At 35.7% G+C, this 22,722-nt stretch overlaps 1 protein-coding gene across 3 annotated transcripts in view; it reads left to right on the top strand.

Annotated features, from left to right (window-relative positions):
- Positions 1-22,722, top strand: part of CRYBG3 (crystallin beta-gamma domain containing 3) — a 131,073-nt gene that overhangs the window by 20,928 nt on the left and 87,423 nt on the right. Inside the window, exons 2-3 of one of the 3 annotated variants that reach the window (XM_037834058.1) lie at positions 2,641-2,707; positions 17,591-18,021. In XM_037834058.1, the coding sequence (XP_037689986.1) occupies positions 2,641-2,707; positions 17,591-18,021 (498 nt within the window). The remainder of the gene's footprint in view (positions 1-2,640; positions 2,708-17,590; positions 18,022-22,722) is intronic. The other 2 variants (XM_037834067.1, XM_037834077.1) reach the window with 2 other exon arrangements.

The following is a 22,722-nucleotide window of genomic DNA, read 5'->3' on the forward strand; positions in this document are numbered from 1 at the left end:
AAAAACTTCAGGGAAGCATCTGTTTTAGTTTCCTAGGCTGCTCAAGCAAATACCATGAGTGAGTTGTCTTAAACAATGGGAATTTATTAGCTTATGATTTTGAGGCTTTAAGGAATGTCCAAATCAAGGCATCATCAAGGTGATGCTTTCTCCCCAACGATGATGGCCTTCTTGGCCTGACTGCTGGTAATCCTTGACTCCACTGTCACATGACAAGGCACATAACGGTCTCTCCCTTCTCTTCCAGGGTCCATTGATGTAGCTTCTTGTTTCCTCTGGCTTTCTTTTTCTCTGTCTTAATTTCACTCCACTTATAAAGGACTCCAGTAATAGAATTAAGACCCATCCTGAGTGAGGTGGGACACAACTTAACTGAAGTAACCTTATCAAAATGTCCTACTTACAATGGGTTCACATCAGGAATGGATTGAATTTAAGAAAATGTTTTCTGGGGTATGTACGGCTTCAAACCCCACCACAGCATGTTGTGTTAGGCACTGGTTTCTTAGACTTTAGAGCAAAAGCATGAACAACAACATCAACAACAAAAATAGATAAATGAGACTTAATCAAAATTAAAAATTGTGCATCAAAGGACTTCATCGTGAAAGTAGGAGGACAAACTACAGAATGGGGAAAATATCTGGAAACCACATACCCAATAAGGGTTTACTTTCAAGAATTTATAAGTAAATCCTGCAATTCAACAACAAAAAGAAAAATAACCCAGTTAAAAAATGGATAAAAGATTTGAGTATACATTTCTCCAAAGAAGATGTGCAAATGACCAAAAAGTACTGAAAATGTTCTCAACATTGTTAGCTATTAGGGAAATGTAAATCAAAACCACAATGAAGTATTATTTCACACCTACTAGAATGCCTACTATTTCAAAAACAGAAAATAACAAGTGTTAGAGAGGATGTGGAGAACTAGGAATTCTCTTTCATTGTTGGTGGGAATGTAAAATGGTGTAGCTGCTTTGGAAAACAATTTGGCAGTTCCTCAGATAGCTAAGTATAGAATTACCATATGTACCAGTGTTAAGTTCATGAGTCAGTTTGTCTAGGTTATGGTGTCCAGTTGTTTGATCAAGGAAACACTGGCTGGATTGTGAGGATGGTTTATGGATTTAAATCATCAGTAAGTTGATTACATATATGGCTGATTACATCTACAGTCAACTAAGGAGCTTGCCTTCAGCAATGAGAGAAGACTTGTCAAGAAGGCCTTGAAAAAATAACTGATGATTTTGGGAGTCGGAAGAAAGAATATCTATCTCCACTTCAGCTAGCCAGCTTCTCCTGGGGAATTAATTGAAAACCTTCATCTGAGTTCCCAGCTTATGGCTTTCCCTTTGGAATTTGGACTTGCCCATCCCCACAGTCACATGAGCCAAATCCTGTAATAAGTCTCATAGTATTTACATTATGTATATATCCATCATCTGCTGGTTCTTTTTCCCTGGAAAACCCTAATACACCAGACAATCCCACTTCTAGGTGTATACCCCAAAGAACTGAAAGCAGGGACTCGAGCAGATATTTTCACATTGATATTCATAGCAGCATTATGCACAGTTGCCCAAAGATGGAAACAACCCAAGTGCCCATCAACAGATGAATGGATAAACAACAATGAGGTTTATACATGCATTGGGATATTATTCAGCTGTGAAGAGGAATGAAGTTCTGATATATAAGACAAAATGGATGAACCTTGAAGATAGCATGTTGAGTGAGATAAGATAGACCCAAAAGGACAAATCTTGTATTATCTCACTGATATGAAATAATTAGAATAAACAAATTTGTGGATTCAGAAGCTAGAATGCAGGTTACCAGGGGCAGGGGTAGGGATAGGGAATGGGGAGTTAATGCTTAATTGGTAAAGAGTTTCTGTTCGGGGTGATGGAATAGTTTTGGTAGTGGATGGTGGGCATGGCAGCATGACATTTTGTTTAATTTAATTAACAGCACTGAATTATGTGTTTGAGTATGGTTAAAAGGGTAAATTTTATGTTGTATATATGTTGCTAGAATAAAATTTTTTAAAACCCCATAAGGACTATACATTACAAACAAAGAGCCCTAATGTAAACTATGGATTGTAGTTAATATATTACAATTATAATAATATTGTTTCCTCAATTGTAACAAAGCTACCACACTAATGCAAAGTGTTAATAATAGGGAAAACTTTATGTGTGAGGGAAGGTATATGGGAACTCAGCATGATTTTTCTGTAAACCTAGAACTTCTTTAATAAAAAAAAATGTATATATATGTAAAAGAGACCAGGCTGTGGAGAAAAACCTAATTTAAAGAAAATCTTAGGGTAAACACTTTCCAAGGTTATGATAGTGGTAAACTGGGGCTTCTTTGATTCATGTGTGTCATTACTGTGATACTAGTAATGTCAAACTAAGACAATATAAAGCATGGACTTACAAAAATTTCTGAAGCTTCAACAAACATTTTGATTGTAATTTTCAAGTTTAGACGTTGAAATCACATTCTTAACATAACATTTTGTATATGAATCTTTGAGCTTTGCAGATAAACTGCCTTTCGATCTTTGGTTTAAACACAGAAACTGTATATTTTAATTTCAAAAGAAACCATGGTTTTTATTTTTCAGTGTTGAAAATGAGCCCCTGTGCCCAAGTCAGAAAAAGGAAAATGTACTTTCACCAGAAGCGGTAAAGGTATAGTTTTTAACTATTATTATTTTCTGTCTAGCTAATATTTTTCATTTGTGTGCATTCTTTGTCTTTTAGATTCTATTATCTCATTTTGCATTTCCAAAAGAGCATCGTATTATTACTTTATATGGAAAGCCGGTCCAGCTCTTGTGGACATTATTTCTGCATCATGGGGGCAAGGGTAGAACAGTGACTGAGGAGGGAGTTTAGTGGGTTGTGTTGTTATCCCAGCTCTGCTGTAACTAGTTGTGTGGACTTCAGCTTGGGCATTTCACCAAGTTTTCTAATTCGTAATGGATCATGTGAACTCCATGGTCACTTTTCCCTAGAAAGTTCTTTGATTTATGTCATGTTTTCTGAAATGCTGCTGACAGCTAATAGTTCTTTTGAGGGTAGAAGGTAATAATATGTTCTGAGATGTCATTGCAATGCAATGGATATGTTGGTCCACTCATGTAGGAACTGGCTTCATTTACTACTACAAGAAAAGAATGAAAAGTATATGTTACCCACCCACCTAGATGATTTTTGATGGTTAAATATCAGTGAAACTCATTAAACCTTGCAACATAACTTTTCACTCATTAGTGATTTTCTAGAAATTGGATATTTGTGTTGTTTGGTAATGTGAGGCTTGGTATGTGATCAAGTTTTGGCAGCTGTCCCATATTGACAGGGCTTGATCCCCATTACTTTCTTTTTTCATGATTTGTGATAGTCAAAGGAAAGCTTGTACTTGTCAGAGATTTCAGGGTAAATTTACTTGGTCAGAGGAAGGACAAGAAAATCATCTGAATTCTTCGTGTTAACATAATTGAAAATTACATAAGGTCCAATTACATTAAATATAGTGTCTTAATTTCCTCGGGCTGCCTTAACAGAGTATCATAAACTGGGTGGCTTGAAACAACAGGAATTTGTTCTCTCAGGTCTGGGAACTAAAAACTCAAAATCAAGGTGTTGGCAGGGTCATGCTTCCCCCGAAGTCTGTCGGGAAGAATCTGTTCATGTCTCTCTCCTGGCTTCTGGTGGTGGCTTGCCAGCAATCCATGCTGTTCTCTGCCTCATCTTCAAATGGCCTTCTTCCCTCTGTCTGTGTACAGTTCTCCCCCTTTTTATAAGAGCACCAGGCATATTGGATTACAGCACACCCCAATCTTGCTTAGCCTCATCTTAAGTAATGACATCTTCAGAGACCCTAGTTCCAAATATGGTCACAGTCACAGACTGGGAGTTAGGACTTGAACATGTCTTTCGGGGGACACAGTTCAACTTATAACATCTAGTAAAGATCAAGTTGTTTTCTTTCTTTATTCTTACCTTTCTCATCATAGTAAACAATGCAAATATTTGCTTTCTTGAAAGAAAAAACATCGGGATTACCTTGCTTCATCTTTCTTCACTCACTCCCTTCTTCTTCCAATTGGTACTGTATCCTGCTCCCAGGTTTATATAGCATCTCCCAGCTACTACTCTTTTGCAGAAGTGTTTGCCAGCTTCCTTCTTTACCACTGCACAGGCTGTATAGCTTTCTTCCTCAGTTTCAGTTTTAAATATGTCTTGATTGTCCTGCTGCAGGCTTTTTACTTCTAGTGCTGTAAATGCATGAGAGCCCCCTTGTTTCTTTGAAGTTTCCTTGGCTGTCAACCACCTCATTCTATCTCTTAGTCCCTTATTGCCTCTGTACTCCACCTTGACCTTCACCAAACCTTTTGGCTCTCCCTGCTCGCCTCTGCTGTGTTGGTCTTTACTTGTTTCCCTACTCAGCCTATATGTGATGGTCTACTACTTTAGCTGTCCTCTCACTAAAATACCTTTAGTCTTCAAAGTTGGGTAAATTCAGCATTTCATTTCCGATAGTCTCACTTTCCAGCTACAAAGATTTACTCCAGCAAGTCACATCTTTGTGGTTTTCATGGATTCACTACATATATATATGGGCAAGTATAGTGTCTGGTCTCCATGCTAATAATCATTTCTATCTATTCTTAATATCTTGGTCTGAGTGCCTGGGATAATTTCTTTCTGGAGTCTAGGACTCTGGGTAAATACCACTCTCAGTCATGAGACTGTTTCTCTTAATAGTTGAGTCCTGTGAGGTTACATATGCATAGCACATTGCTTAGTCCTTAATAGAATGGGCCCTTGCATTTTTGCTGTGTAACTCCTTTTCTCCCCTCTGTAAACTGATGGTACAATTTGTTCAACCTCTAACTGTATGGACCCAGTTGCTCAGGAACCTGATGCTGCCAGGCATGAAAACAAATATGTATTTTTGTAATATTGTCAGCCCATACCTTTAAAAAAACAGTTAGCAACAATATTTATTATCTTGCTATTTTAAGCAGTCTGAATTGAAGCTTATTCACATAGCTAGTGGCATAATGCATGCCATTTGTTTTCTTTTAATGAATAGTTTTCTGAAACAGCACTCCACTGCAATTTGACATTTCTTGTCATGCTTCCATCTTGTTAACCTGAATTTTATGATAATGCCTTCTGTGATAAGAAAAATAATATATACCATTTTCCCTCTTGATTCTGAATATATAGCAGATTTATGTGTAATAAACATATTCTTATATGTGTCTTCATTTTGTGTATTTGACCTTGAGACAGCAATCAAGATGTTGAAGTTTGTTGATTATAAAGCAAGCTTGAGCTATAAAAATTAATTTTACTTTTAAAAATTGGAGATTATAGAAGCTTTATATTATCTTTGAACATCATTAGACTCTTAGTTATCAAAACACCACTTACATGCTGTACGAATTTTGTTGTTTTGCTAACATTGCTATTTGTTTCTAATACTTGCATCTTCTATTCCATTGGAAAATACATTCATTTTATATTGATCAGGTTTTTACATTTGCCTGAAGGGGCTTCCAGATATTTAGGTCCACATTCTACCATTATTAGTAAGATGACTATATTAAATTTATGCATCCATTCCTATATTAATTTTGTGTAGTTCTTCTTTCCTTCATCCTTTTCAGCTCATTCTCAGGCAGGTAGTCAAAGATAAATGCAATCAATTTTTTCTTGGTTAGGGAAAAATAAGTTACTGAATTAATTTTTTAATAGACTGTGACCTTAATAAATGTTTGGTATCTTTTTTTCTCAGTGATGCAGATAGTAGTAATGATATGACATCAATTTAATATAGGGGTTTTCAAATTTCTCTTTTCAAACACAGAAACTCATGTTTTTCGATTATAATTGTACTTGGAAAAATGAAAGGATGGTGGGGAATAAGTTGTCTGGAGCTGTACAGTCAGCCACTACTCTTTCCCTCTGCTAACCATGGCACTTTCTCAAAACAGTATGAAAATTACTTGTGTGATGAAGGAAAGAACACAGTCTTTGGAATCAGATAGATATGGGTTTAAATCCAGCTCTGCCATATAGTAGCTTTGTAATCTTGGGGAAATGTACTCTGAGCCTTGGTTTACTGATCTTATTTGATAGGCCTTTTTTAGAATTAACTAGGATAACATGTAAAGCACTGCACAATGCCTGACGTAAAGTAAGCGCTGGTAAAATAGTTGCCTTTTTGCCACATGAAGTTTGGCTAAACCTTAGAAATAACTGCTTTGAAAGGGTAATGATTTATTTTGAGTGAATAGCATAGGAACCAACCACTAGAAACATTGATTTTGTAAAACATTTGAAAAGAAGACATACATGTTGGCAAAGTTTTCATTTTTGTAGGCTGGTAAGAGTGGAGTATTAATATTTGTGGCTTATAGATATCACCTCCAAATAGTCCACATTATTGGGTGCCATGTAGTTTATTGAACTTGCCTTTTGACTGTTTTGGTAAAGACAGTGTTATCAGGGTGCCTGAAATGGAGATTGCACTGTGTGTCATTATGCTTTCCAGATGACTGAGAGACTGCCAGAGCTTAAACCTATCAGTGTGGCTTGTGCCAGTCTGGGTCCCCGATGTTTCAGAGTTCTTAGATGTTGAGTGTATTGTTTGATTTGCAGCAGCTCCAACCAATCACAGACCTGGACTGATGTCTACCTTGTGGTATGACAGAGTACCTTATCAAATGGAAATTGAGTATGACTGGTCATGTACATACTCCAGATGTTTGTTTTCCTGTATTCAAAAACAGTGAGAAATTTTGCCTACTCTGCATGTCTCTACAGGTGCCAGGTATTGATTCTAGAACATCATAGAGGGCTTCTAAAAGCTTTCAGAGAATGAGAAGCATTTGTTATTCTGGCCCAGTGTTTTCCTTGTACCATAGTAGCAAGGAAAGAGTTTTCCTTAACTTTTGTCTGTTTGTTGTCTTCTCTTCTCACCTTATATATCTGCCCTGGTTGATTTGATTTCTACCTATATTTTTCCCCATGACAAAACCCACCTGTCTTTCTGCAGCCCAGGGTGTTCCTCTGAGCCTTTGGAGGGTAGAGCCAATTCTTTCATGTACCTTTTCACCTTGATTCCACTGCGTATGAAATTTGGCATACTCAAATTTGAACCCATTGCAGTTTATCCTATCTTCCTTCTACCTCTATATTCCTTATCCTAGTAAAAGGTACCACCAATTACCCATTCTTGACATTTGGGAGTGATTATCTGTCATTTGGTTTCCTTCCCCACTGCCATCAGTTGAAGACCCATCAGTAGCCCTTTCTTCTTATCTATATATCCATACCCATTGTTGCTATTTATTTCTGACTTTTTTTTTTTATTTAGACCATGTAATTTTCACCTGTATGTTTTTTGTTTTTTTTTTTTTTCTATGATGCTTATGATGGATGACTCTCATGGGTTACCTATGATTAAGGGCATCTGTTTTGTACCTTACTATAATTTATGTCCCTTTATCAAAAATTATATTGAGATGAAAAAAAAAGTGAAAATAACACCACAGATATAGCCTTGATTCCATTCTAGATTATTTTTAAAAAGCAAATCAGCCCGAAACTTCAGCTTTTTAGCTGATTTAGTAACACATTTCTTAATTTTCTATTTTTATTTATTTCAAATTGGTTAAAGTCCTGATGACTATTTTTTTTTTTTGCATTTTTTTATTAGACGAGTTGTAGGTTTCAGAAAAATCATGGATAAGATACGGAATTCCCATATACCACCCTATTATTATATTAATACCTTGCATTAGTGTGGTATACTTGTTACAAGCCATGAAACAACATTTTTATAATTGTACTAATAACTATAGTCCATTGTTTATAATAGGTCTTATTCACTTTGTCGTACACGCCCACTTTTTTTAAAATTTTTATTCTAGTAACATATATACAAACCTAAAATTTCCCCTTTTAACTACATTCAAATACATGATTCAGTGCTGTTAATTACATTCACGATGTTGTGCTACCATCACCACCATTCATTACAAAAACTTTACAATCAACCCAAATAGAAACTCTACAATTTAAGCATTAACTCCCCAGTAACAATTTATTTTTGACACCTCAGAACTAATCATAACACCCTGATGTGTTATGACATAAAAGTTGTGAATCACATTTTTGTGGTTATGTCAAACCATGACCAGCTTCGGCAGAACAAAAGAATTTATGGCTCACCTGCCTCATTTCTTCTCACTTTTTGGTGGAAAAATAATACTATGATGAAAATGTAGTTTTACCTCTTAAGCAAAATTGCTTTAGCAAGAGGGCTATAAATAGATCATCATTGCAATTTAACATTAATTTTAAAATCCATTTATTGAAAACTATTGTTGATGCAAATATGATCATAGTTACCATGGAACTAATCAGACAACTCACCATAAACAAAATCCATTGTGAAGGTAAATAAAGAGTGATTTTGATTCAAAATTTTAGCATGACAAACTACAATCAACTCAAAATAGCAATAAACTAACAAAGTATTTTCCTCAAAATCAAAGTAATTTCAGCTATTGGTGATAACAAATTTGCCAAGTAATATATTGAAGCCATAGAAGTAGAATATGAGCTAGAATTCTCTACTAAGTAGCTAGTTTTAGTTTATGAATGCCAAATTTTAGTACCTGTTAATAAATTAAGTAATAGTCCTCCTCATGATGAAAGCATATGAAATTGTGTGCCTTTCACCCTGTGGAGAGGAGGAAAGCACAGGGTGTTAGGGATGTCTATTGGAAGAACATACATGCAAATTTCATTATGAAAAACGTGAGGTCTGGTAGGTATTTTCCAGATGAAGAGGGGACGTGATAGTGGTCTCAGTAGCAGGGATAGCATTGTGCAACGACATAGTAGTGGGGGAGGGGAAGGTAGGGAGGGGGGGGAAGAGATTGAATGAGAATGAACGAGAATGCATACAGTGGCATTAGGCACTGCAGGCATTTATGTGTAGAATGTGAACGTGAGTGGCAAGAGACAAGATTGGAAAAGGGCACAGGGGCTAGATCCACCAAGACTGGGATACCTTGTTAGGGAGTTTGGCTTTTTTCCTAAGGCCAATATGAAACCCTTGGAGGACTTTTAAGAATGATCAGATTTGAATGCTAAAAAGATGGCTCTGCCTTTTGTTTGGAGAGTAGATTGGAGGAAAACAAGAGTGGATGCAAGAAAACTGGTTAGGTCACTGTTGGCAATATTCTAAGGGAGCAGACATAGTGTCCTGATATTTTGTCTGACTTTTTAACAGCAGATGGGAATGTTATTAGCTTACAGTAAATGGAAGAAGGGAGACAACAGCATGGTCACTCTAAATAGTGATTTGTTAGCAGCCTGAGTCTGCATAGCTGTGCATGTACCTGTAGATTTTTAAAGCAAGACTCATATACTTAAGAGGAAAAAATCGATTGGAGTTTTTCTGGGTGGGGATGACCAAAGGATGGGGGAAAGGGGCTTTGAGGTTATGGGCCATATTTGACAGCCTAATAGAAAAGATATGAACATGTGTGAGATCTGAAAGGGACAGAGTAAAAGTCAGAGGATAGAAGCTGGGATGAGGCAGGAGAACCGGTGTGGTAGGTACAGCTGGGACAGTTGAGTAAGAGAGCTGGAAAGATGGCAGGTTATGAACACTGGGGAATGTCTGAGATTAAGATTCAGACATGAGACGGTTATGAAAGTGATAAGGAACTGGGGGCTCAGGGTTTCTGAAGGTGTCATATAGAATGAAGGCAAGTCCTGGAGTAGAAGGATGACCAAGCCAGGTGCTAGAGACAGTAAAGGAAGAGTCATCTGGTTCTTCCCTCTTTTCCTCTCAACTTCTCTCTCTCTACCCCTTAACCTTGTTTACTGTACGGCACCTGTCACCTGCTATAGGCTGCTTGAGGAGATGACAAAATAGTGCTGATTACATCTGTAGAGTTCTTACATCACTAGAATGTAGGCTCCATGAAAGCAGAACGTGGGGTGTTTTTTCACTGTTGTATCCAGACACCTAGGATAGTTCTTAACTTTTCATTGTTTATTGAATGAATGAATCCTTTAAGTGTATATTGAACCTCACAACTGCTTGCATTCCCCAGAAATACTCTTTCAGTGGAGAAATACTCTTTTTCCATTCTTGGAGCCCAAATCCCAGGTCCACCTCTGTTTCCTTCCTTCAGCTGTCATTTCTCCTCTCACTTTACTGAGGATCAGAGCCGCTTGTCAGGACCTTGTGCAAATCATCTTCTAAAATTTCTCAGGCTTGGACACTCTCCTTCCCACTTAACTTGGAACAGAAAATGTCCCTACTCCTTTCCAAGGTTTATACTTCCCCCTGGGCTCTTTGTCTCATCACCTTCTGCAGTTCCTTCTGTAACCTGACACCCTCCTCTCTTGTGTAGCAGCTGCTTCTTTCCACAGGTTTTCTCACCTGCATCCAACAAGTGTAGGATGATTCACAAAACAGTAACAAAAAGCTGCTTCTTCTGTCTTGGAATATAAACTGTCATCTTATGTCTGGAAAAGGTTCTACTTCAAAATCTCTCAGAAGTGTTCCCTTTACTAAAATCCATTCAGCAGGTGGATGGATAAACAAAATGCGGTATATCACACAATGGAATATTATTAAGTTATTAAAGGGAATGTAGTTCTGATACATGCTACAATGTGGATGAACCTTGAAAATATTATGCTAACTGGAAGAAGCCAGATACAAAAGGGCAAATATTGTATGATTTCACTTTCATGAAATATCTAGAACAGTCAAATTCAAACAGACAGAAAAGAGGTTAGAGGTTACCAGGGGCTGAGGGAAGGGAGGAATGGGGAGTGTTTGATTGGTGCAGAGTTTCTGTTTGGGGTAATGAAAAACTTTGGAAATAGATAGTGGTGATGTCTGCACAACATTGTGAATGTAATTAATGCCACTGAATTGTACACTTAAAAATGGTTAAAATAGTAAATTTTATGTTGCATGTATTTTATCACAATAATAAAAAAGATTCCTTTCTATTTACTGCTGGTCCTTCTTTACCACCTACTTACTGCTTAACCCCTTGAGTTTTGGGCTCTACTGACAAATTCCTGACCTGTTTATGACTATTTTTCCTACAATCCCAGGGCTTTTCCATAGTTCTCAATCCTTCATTTATTAGTCCAACAGATATTTGTGCATGTAATATTGCCAGGCACATTTTAAGGTGCTGGATATAATGCAGGCAATAAAACAGACAATAAAATCCCTGCCCTTATGAATTTTTCTCTCTAGAGGAAGAGGCAGATACCAAATGATACTGTCTGTGCTTGTGTCTTGTGTGTATGTGTTTGATACTGGCAAGTACAATGGAGGAAAAAAAAGGGAAGGGGGATAGGCAGTTTCAAAGTAGAGGGGTTGGCTGTTTTAGATCGAGAGACCAGGAAAGGTTTCAATGAGGAGGTGACATTTAAGTAATCGAAAGGAGGTGAGGTAGTGAGTCATGTAGTTATCTGGGGGAAGAACATTCTAAGCAGAGAAAGAGTAAATGCAAAATTCCTGAGGTAAGACTGTGCCTGACATATCTGAAGACCAATGAAGAGGCTAGTCCTCATCTTTCTTGATCTCATACTGGCGTTTGGCATTCTTTACTCCTCCCTGACTTTGGAAATATTCTTTGCCTTTCAACTTTGGAGACCACATTCTGGAGGGGATGACCTGGCCAGATGTGATGGCAACATAGTACATTAGAAAGAGCCCTAGGCCAGTAGGACTGGGTGGAGGTATGTATGGTTCCTGTCAATAAACTAGCTCTTTGATTCTGGTCACGTAGCTGACCTCCACTGTGCTTTAGTTCCTCCTCATCTATAAAATGGGAATAGTAATATTTTCCCAGCTTTCCTTGTAATTTGGCAATGCTGTAATGAGATAATATGTGAAAGGACTATGTAAACCAGATCTCCATCTATTTATGTAACACCTTGTTATTGGATTGTTTGGTTAATATTAAAGTGCTTATCTAAAAGAAACACGTATCAAGTTCAGGAATTTTGGCATGATTACTGTAGGAGCTGATTCCTTCATCTAGAAACTAGAAAGTCCAGGTGGCAACATTTTAAATTACGCTTGCATAAATGGTGATTTAATACTCCTTTATGAAAAGACCTAATGGGAAATCAACATATGGTCCTAATGGAAACCATAGCTATATGTGTGTATGCATTTACATGTGGACTTTTAAATGTTTATATTCCTGTGTTTGTTCTAGAAATGAAAAAAAAAGTTCAACTATTTAAATCAGGAAATTATAACTTTAGTAATCTGAATTTCCTGTGAAAGCAGTTTTACAGAGTCTTAATCATTCCCCTGTTTATCGTCATATACAAGTGTGTTGTTTTGTTTTTCGTGAATACCAGAAAATTCATAGTAAGATAATGGAAGAGGCCACCAGGTTTGGCAGTTAAGAATTCACTGGTGATTTTGGAAAGAACAGTTTTGGAGAGGAAGGGCTGGGAATTCAAGGCAGTGGTTGAGGGTTTGTAAGAGGAGCAAGTAAAAACACCAGTGGAGACCACTCTCAAGAGATTTCTCGTGAAAATGAAGGGACACTGGATTGGTACTTTGATTTGGCTTCTCTCTACCTTCCAGACTCATCTCCTACCACTCCTTCACTTCAAAATATATGCTCTGGGAAACATAGTATGGACTTAACCATTTCCTCCCTTTCTGGTCTCACAAATCAACTCACTGCAGTTGGTTCCCCCCCCTCATATTTGTGTCATAATTCTTTCCAGAGTCACCTATGAGTTCTCAGCTGTCAACCCAGAGTCTTATTCATTCCTCATCTTCTTTTAAATTTTTTGGCATTTGATAATGTTGACCAGTTCCTCCTCCTCGATATTTTCCATCTGTAGATTCTGAGATGATGCCCTTGTTCTTCTCATAACATTTTGACTACTTCTCTGTCTCTTTCACTGATCTATTTTCTTCTTTGTGCCTGCCTTTTGCTATTTTTCCCTAGGGAAAACATTTTTTTTTTTTTCCTCTGCATGCACTGTATGTTGGCAAATTGCATTCTTAAACCATGCTTCTACCTACCTACCAGGCCTCGCAACTTGGGTATCACCGGGGGATCTAAAAGTTATCATTTCTGGCATTTAAATATTTATGGTCCTGCCCCCCTACCTCAAAATGCTTAATCCTCACCTCCACTCTATTTTCCATGTCCATTTTTGCTCTCACTATTCAAGTAGTTGCCCAATTTAGAAAACTCAGTCATCTATGACTGTTGTCCCCCATCCTCCACTTCTTATTGAGCATATTATCAGCCTCATTTTCTATCCTCTGTGCCGTAGTCTTCTTAAGCCACACCCTTGCCATAGTGAACACACTTAAGACTTCTGTGTCTTTGTGCATGCTGTACCTTGTATCTGGAATGTTCTTCTCACCCATTCTTTTGTGACACTTCCAATCACCCTTCCTTTAGGAGCAAGATCGAAAGTTACCTCCTCTATGTAGTGGTTTATTACCGTTCCTAATCAAGTTAATCATATCCTCCATTGTGTACATACCTCTACTATGTCCCACACAGGGTGATATAATGATTATTGCTTTGCTAGACTATAAGCTTCTTGAAGGCAGCTTATTAATCAGTGTATCTGGCACATTATTATACACACAGCAAAGAGAGTAGATGAATGGATGAATTTGGACCTAAAAAGTACCACATTACAACATATTGATTATGAAGGGAAAAATAATAATTCCTAAGTTGCATATGCCTTCATCAGTAACCTTCATGTGTTATATGCAGAATATCAACATCTTTGAGCATAACCGTGATTGCTGTTTTGTTAGTGTTTGCTTGATTCCTAAGTGCTTCCATTCTACTCACTTGTTGGAACAATGGCAAACAGTCCTATTGGCAGGTGGACACAGGCCCACCTAGGGAGGGTCTGTGGCAGGCTAGGTTGAGGCTGTCAAAGAGCAGCTGGTTTAGATCAAACTTAAAATTTTAATTATATAAATATAGAATTTACTGTTGATGTTTGCTTTGAATAGCAGTGCTTTTTTCTGCTTACTTTTGTTTCTAAATTTGGAAAGAATTTTTCTTATTTAGTTGATGGATGGTATTGTAATTATTGATACATAGTTCTTGGATAATGAGAGAAATGTTAATAAGCAGTTGACATTTAAGGAAACTAAAAATGGTCTTCAGGAAACAAGATATAGGGATTATATTTTAGCAAAGAAGCTGAAAATTGAGGGAAAGAGGGAAGAAGTGCTTTTGAAAAAAACTATATGATCCTAGAAAGGTTAAATGTGAAGACTTTCATTAGTTTAGCAAAACATCTACTTGGAGTAGTTTAGCATCTACTGTCTTCTTTGGAAAGCAATCTATTATGTGTTGATGGGAATGATCAGGTGAAAATAATAATTCTTAAGACACTGAAATAAATACTATTTTTGACAGAAATTATTTGTCTCGTAATACCCTTGTTCTCTGAATTTTCCTTTTTTTTTAGTTCATTGTCCTGATTTTATAAGACTCTTATGAATCCTTAAAGCATTTAAAATATAGTTATTTAAAACATGATATTTTAATGCATAGCCCAGAGTTCACTTTCAAGTGTGACCCAGCCTGAGCAGTCATTCATGATAGTTAAATAGGGAAAAATTAATCACTGTCTATTCATAGCACAGTGTTAGTCCATTTTGACCTGGGGAGAAGGCTGGTAACTACAACAAATTAAGTGAAGTGAAGAACCAGAAATGTACAAATATCCTTCATGTACGTAAGCATTTTCAAAATGTCGACTAGCATGTCTTTTACTGCCAAACTGAGAGTCTGTTTATGTTGTTTCTGTGAAGAGGTCACATTTGATTTGTAGTGTGAGCTCCCATATGGACAGAAGATTAGACAGATGAGATGGAGACAGTGAGATTAGGTTGAAACCAGTAAAAGTTGAGACTTACAGTGACTCTGGAAGGCTGGTGGTATTCTAAATGTAGAGACTTAGACAAAAGTTAAGTTCCTCACACATGGAACAGTGCTGTGTGTTCACTCAAAAATATCCTGAGAAACCTAAGATGAGAACAAACTTAAAATATTGTTGGGGTGAAATTAGTTTGCTGAGTGAATAGGTTCTAACCATTTTCTCAACTTTTCATATACCTGGTTTCGTTAGTCTTTAGTGGAACATCCCTGTAAACTGTTTTGAACTTCAGTTAAAATGTATAATGAGGTGAACAAGTTACATTATAATTATAATGCTTTTGCCCTCTTGAAGATCAGGTTCTTACAAAACTTTGTCATGTGAAACTACAGTGCCTTAAGGAGGTTTTACCTTGGTGTTCTGATCTTTTTGTGACTCACTTAGCCTTTCCTTTTACAAGAACTAGTGAGCATGACATCTGACAGATACTGTTGAATGTGCATTCCTTTTACAAGTGTGTGAGTGTGCACATTCAGAAGGCAGGATTAGTTGGCACATTGGCCTGAAGCTTTTTGGAATCTGGGATGAGTGTGAGGCGGAGTGCCAGCTTGTTCATTGTTGGTCTTTACTCATATAGCGCGCACATCCATGCAGGTTTGCTTTACCATGAACTTAATTATAAACAGGTAAAATACATCCCTGGAAGAGTGTTTTAACATGTGCATGAGTGCCTAGTGCTGACCAAGGGTTGGAATTAATGCACATAACTGGATTTTGTGTTTTACCTTAAAGGGTTTATACAGACTTCTATGAACTAAAGCCTCCTGTTTCTGACTTTCCTTATTCTCTTGAGAGGAATGATTTTGCCCAATGTGGCAGCTTCATGGTTTACCATAATGCTGAAATGATGAGGTCTATTTAGGTATTTTTGTCTAAAGTACCGAGTGTTTGAAAATACGTCCCTTAGTTCTCTTATAATAAAGGATAAATTTGGATACACCTCTAAGACTTGCCATGATCTGTTCCTTTACTTGTCTTTCCAGACTTAACTCTCACATTTTCATTCTTGTACCCTAACCTCCAGTCACATTAAACTCCCCAGAAGCACACACACCTGAAAAACACATAGTAGTCCATCTGAGGTCCCTGTTCAGAAGGCTCTTCTAGGAGGCATCCCCTGAATTACCGCCTTTGCTTTCACCTCCACCAAATCTGGACTAGTGAGTCCTATTCTGAGTTCCTTGGTGCGCTTTACTTCTCCCTCTACATTTACTGTGTTGCTTTGCTAAAGTCCTTCTGTCTGTGTTCTTCAGTAGATGGTAAACTGCCCAACGGAACAGAAGTCATCAGTTTTATTCACAAATATATCCCAGATCCCTAGTGCAGAGTCTAACATGCAATAAATAGGTTATCAATCAGTATTTATAGAATTGAACTGAATTTGAATCATCTTGCCCAATTAATTTAGAATAGTTATTAAATTCAACTTTGTTTTTCATCTTAGGAAGATGAACTTTCTCAAAAAGTTTTCTTTATAAGAGGCGGCCTCAACCATTGGTATAGTCCTGGAATATGTAGCATGTCAGCTAATTACTTTAAAGGAATCAAAAGCAACTACTTCAACCAACAGGGACTATATCAGTACTTAAGAAACCTCTTCTGGACCATATGCTCATTAAAAGACAGGTATCTTGGAGTATACACCGGCACCTTAGTATTCTGAATCTACTGGTATTTACCAGTATTCTCCAGCATCTTAGTGTAGTGCCTTAGCATGTGCTGCACTCACTGTGTGGCTAATTAGATGTTGTTGAATATGAATTGCTGGAGTGAGTTATTTATAGGTTAGAATGAAAAATAAATCTGATGCCTTGAATCTAGGGGGGCATATTCCAGGATTTTGTATCAGTAAAGATGTCCTTTAATATTACATTCTGCTTTTGAAAGATTCTTTTTCCTAGTGAAGCAACTTGAATCTTAACTATATGTTAAAGTGTATTTATTGATAGAGTACTTTAGGATCTAGAATATTTCAAAAGTCAGTATCCTCTAGATCATGCGTTTTTAAGGGAGGAACTGTCACCCCCAATGGGGCGAAAATTGGCTCTTGTCAAGGTAGTGAAAAAAAAATCTTAGACATTAACAATGTTTTGTGACTGCAGTCCACACAGGTTATAGTATGTCAGTGGTATCAAATATCATAGGCAGTGAGGGTAGGAAAAAAATGTCTAAAACACTTTGGGAGGGTGATAATGAAAAAAAAGCAAGGTTGAAAAACACTGCTCTAGATACATATGAATTTGTAGTTCTAAGTTCTTTGGCACCTTTGTGTGCCTTCTAAATGAAAAATTTTATTGTACATAGATTCTCCTTATAGCCATTTCTTTTTAGTTAATTATTTAACAATTGCTCTATGCCTTGTGACTGTATACTAAACCTATTATTTAAAGGTTGCATTTTCTTAAAATTGGTGCAACAACTTACTTTATTCAGATTTTAGCACATGTGGTCTCTAGTAGTGCTTGCTAAGTGATTGTTTTCAGCTTTCCTTCCTTTCAACCATTTAATTTTTTAAAATGATGCTTATTATTCTTTATTTTGTTTTCAAAGATAACCCAAATTGAGGACAAAAGGAACCAGGCTGAGAAGCCAATCACTCTTCCAAAGCCAGAAGATTCCAAAAAGCCAAATGACCTTTCCAGTTCTACTTCAGATACCAAAATAGGAGAAAGTAATAAACAGACAAAGGAAAGCTTTTTCCAGTTTCTTGGTAACTTATTCAATATCTCAGGAAAATCATCTCTTGGTGAAGCTAAGCAATCTTTTTTTGAAGATGACCATGATAAAACTGAGACAGAATTACAGAATCCCAGTGACCATTATGAGGAAGGGATTAAAAGGGAGAGGGGGATGTTCAGTGGCTCTCTTGGAGTCCAGATACTTCCACCAGAGGAACAAGAGACCAACTCAGCTGAACTCTCAGATGCCTTTTCTTTGGATACATCACAGGACAGTGAACAGGAAACCAGTGATTTGCTAAAGTAAGTTTAAAAATTGAAACAAAAAATTCAACTCTTGGACCTAGCTTTTTGAATCTTAGTTCTAACTCTGTTAATTAAGGGGGGTTGGAAAAAGTTTTCTGTGATGTCCCTGTTACTACTAGTATATATATGTGTATATAGACACATATACATATACATATATACATATACATATACATATATATATATATATATATTTATACATATATATAAAAAGAGATCAATAGATTGGATTACTCCCAATTTTCACACTCCCTTTTGTTAAACAACATACACAGAGATCAATTAAATTGGCAAGTGAGAAAATTGCATATTATATATATATATTATATATATATATATATGATTCTGTGTACCATAAAGGGAATCTAGGGCCTTTTGAGCTTTTTTTGGGGTGGTACTAATAACTTTTAGGTGCTAAATTTGTGGAAGTATCAGATTTATTTGTAATTTAAGACTTCCTTGGATAGGAATATTTTGTTGTTTGAATTCCTCCTGTATTATGTTTGTCTTGGGGGAAAAAATGGCACTAAGGTTTGTATTCCCATTCTATCAGTCTTTGAGGAATCAAATTAAAGGGTTAAGAAAAGAAATTAAAAAGCCTTGTGAACCTTTTAAAAAGCTCTGAAAACTGAAATCTTGCATGAATTAAGGAAGCATTCCCACCACCCTTTCTTTCTTTCTTTGATTAACAGATTAGCTGTAAATTGTGTTTCCTTTTACTCATGAGAAGGAATGTTTTCTTTCTAAGAAATGCTTATAGCAGTGTTGAGCCCATTAAACATCTTGTGTAACATAAAAGTATTCATTCATAGCTAATAAGAGTTACCTTACTGATTTTACTTTAACATCTATCTGAGAATTCTTTTCGTTATTTGAAAGGGTCATCAAAATACTCTAGTCAGAGATAACTTATATATTTCTTTATAGCTTTCAAATTATTTCTATGTGTATGTTTTCAGTTAATTCCTCATAGCAACCTTATGATTTAGGCACATAACCTGTTACAGCAGTAAGAACTGTGACCCAAATAGATTAGTTTTCCCATGAAGAGTAATGTAGTGGAGACTTATTCTACCACATATTAAAATGTACTGATAAAGCCACAGTAATTGAAACACTGTCACACTGATATAATATTTGCTAGGTATTTAAATGGAACATAGTAGACTGTCTAGAACTAGACCCTCATATATTTGGAAATTGAACTTTTGTGATGGCATTATATATTCTTGTAGAAAGGAAGACATGGAAATTGGCAATTTGGGGAAAAAAAGCTTGAAACTTACTCATTTTTAGATAAATTAAGATGGAGTGACAAATACATGTAAAAAGCATATGCAACCTAAAGGAGCAATGTAAGAATTATTTTATTTTAGTGAGAAATAGATTTTCTAAGTCTCATAGGGATAGAAGAACTTGGGAAAGAGATCAATAGATTGGATTACTCCCAATTTTCAGACTCCCTTTTGTTAAACAGCATACACAGAGATCAATTAAATTGGCAGGTGAGAAAATTATATGCAAAAAATATGACTGAGAAAACACTTTAACTGATATACAAACAAGATACTAACTCACCAATGGAAAAAAAAGGACAATCAATATAAAAATCATTCAAATAACAAGAAACATAAATTGCTAATAAATAAATGAAAACAAATTTTCCTTACTAGGAATCAAGGAAATGCAAACTGAAATGGGAGAATTTTTTCTCCTATTAAGTTGATAATGGTGGAAATGTTAATAATCTGTGTGAGTCAGAGTTGATAAGACTGTGCTCATATGCACTGCTAGGGGTGGGGGGTGTAATTTGGTAGCATTGCCTTGGAAATTCCATTGGTGATATATATCAAGAAACTTAAGCAGTTTATAGGTTATTTCTGATTATGTATAAAGTTGTTTATTGAAACATGGTTTATAGAAACATATAACTGTAAAAAAATGTCAAACAGCAGAAAAATGATTAAATTGTAGGCCATCCATATAAAGGGAGATCTAAGGCAGTGCTTTGCAAAATGCATTCTTTGGAGCAGTTGCATTACATCACCTGGGAATTTGTGAGAAATGCAGAGAATCGGGTTGGGCTCCACTTCTTTTGCAATGAAACGGACTCAACCTCACCGGGAGAGTCGAACATCTCCATTTTTTTTTTTTTTTTTTAAATCCTGCTAACTTTTTTGGAACCACCAAATGGTTTGGGGATTTTCAGGCTGTTATGTGGGAATTTGGTTTTGACTAATTTGGCCAAGTTTATTTCTTTGGTACTGAATACTAGAAAATCAAAGCAGAGCCTGTCTCTCTTATTTCTCATTAGTAAACCCCTCTGAGTTAATTGAATAATTGCTTGAGGCAACTCACCAGAACAACCTCAGAAAAGAATGGTGATTCTTTGGGAGAAAAGGAGAAAAGAGCACTGGATTCCCAGTTTGAGATAAAGGCTTCCTCCAGGTCTGACCTCAGAAACCCCAGTTTAGCAGGTTTAGAATTATAGTTTCTAGCTTTTACAATTCATTGTTGACTACTGTGAATTTTTAAATAATTTTAACTAGTTTAAGTATTGAATGATATTTTGGTTAGTAGTTAATTTTGACAGTATGTTTAAGAACTACTCATGACAGCTTTTAGATATTATTTAAATAATATATGTGGAGAAGAAGTTTACTAGTAATTTCAAGAATCTGCATTTTAAGTGTTAAACTTGTTTGGGTTCTGTGATAGTTTACTAAAAGCAAGCATTGTATTTAATTTTTAAATTCAGATCATGAGAATATTCCAAATATAAAATGTTACTTAAAATGTAGAGCCTATAATTTTGAAATTAAAAGGATATTTAAGTTTTACATAAAAAATTTTTTTTTAAATAGCAAAGAGTAAATTATCTAAGACTCTGTGTTACCTTTCTCAGGTAAGAAAAATGCCCTGTTTCCCCCCAACTTTTTTTTACTTTTTAGGTCTTGATGAAGACCTCTCATGTGCTTTCTTTTATTTGCTAGTTTTGCAGCTTTCTTTACATAGAAAAGTTCAAAGCTTTCCCTATTGTGAGACAGAATATTCTAAATTTTATAATTTGAAGGGAAATAAATCTTAATGCTGAATAGTTTGATCATGTTTTCCTATAAGTGAATTAGATACTTTTGCTATAAAAGACTAGTTATTCTTTTCAGGCTGCTATTTATAGAATTATCTTTGAAGAGTGACTCATATCTTTCGTTGACTTTTGTAGTATCAGGTCAATCAGATTTCTCCAGAGTACAGTTAAAAGTAGTACCTGGAAGTTTAATAAACTTGCACATGATGGATAATTATGTCTTGGACTAAAATGCAGAAAACCTTTTCAGATTTCAATACTTATGTCTATTTCCTCAAATATTTGAAATATTTAGGTAATTTACTTTCCTCTTACTATTGTGTGAAACACAATCTTTTGCCATATTGGATAAACTATATCCCATTCACATAGATAATACATGAAATTAATACTCTTTTCTCTACCCACTTTGTGAAAAATAAACCATTTATTTTCCATCTCAGCTTATATTTTAAGTTGTATGGTTGACATTTTTCTATTTTTTGTGTTTTCTTTTATTAACTAGGGAAAAAATTAAAAATTAAAGGACAGTTTTCTGTTCTTAATACTATTCTGTTATGGTGACTCAATTGCAATCTAGGAAGGAATAATGTAGAAAATGTACTATATTGGCCTCACTAACCTTTTAAAAAGTGGGAGTGTAGCTCATCAGTACCTAAAGGGCGCTAATTATAATACATGAAGCTGAGTTTAGGACTTAGATGTTCAATGCTTTAAACATGACAATATAGTTGTTTTAGTATAAAGGCTGCATATTTTAGTTTCAGGCATATAATATTTTTACCAAGTTGCTGTGGGAGATTTATCTAGTTAGAAATTAAAACTAGTTCAAGTTTACCTAGTATTTAATCATAGTATTAATTGAATATGCTGAAAAAGTCAGTATCTTTCAATTGCATATAAACCTATTTAATTATCTTAGTTGAAAATACCTAAAAGCCTATAATTTGGAAACAGTGATTTTTGTCCCCCAGAGGACTCCAAAACTACCAAAAGGCATATTACAGTGTGTTGAAATTTAATGGACTTTTCTCTGTGGTTGAGAAATTCTTTTTGATTAAAAGGTGCTTTGATACAGGATAAAAGGCCCTAGGGCCCACTTAGCACAGAATTGGTGGTAAGATGACCTCAGTTTACTGTATTTGAAAAATAAAATTCTGATCTTTATCTTGTTTCTCATTTTTGTTGACATCCATGTACATTTCTTTGCTTATTCATTTCTTCAAAATTATTTTGGTGATCTTTTGGGGGAAAAAATTGCAACCTATTTAAAGTATGTTTTAGGTTTAAAATATTAAAGCTTTATAAGAAAAACTAAAACAAAAAATCCTCTCATCATTTATTCAGACTTAAACATTGTTCTGAAAGGCCCTTGCATTTTCTGAATAACTTCTGTATTTTTATGCGGGATTTTACCAATAACATTAATTTACCTATATGTATTTTTCTATTCTTGCATATTTTCATAGGTGCTTTTTATACCTTTATTCTATAACACTCTTTAATCTAGCCTCATTCAGCATCCAAAACCACTTTTGGAAGGCAAAGCCTTTGTCTAAATATATCCTTTAAGCTGCTTTGTAATGGGCATTAAAAATAAATGAATATAA

The sequence above is a fragment of the Choloepus didactylus genome, chromosome 1 (assembly GCF_015220235.1).
Source record: "Choloepus didactylus isolate mChoDid1 chromosome 1, mChoDid1.pri, whole genome shotgun sequence".
Taxonomy (NCBI): Eukaryota; Metazoa; Chordata; class Mammalia; order Pilosa; family Megalonychidae; genus Choloepus; species Choloepus didactylus.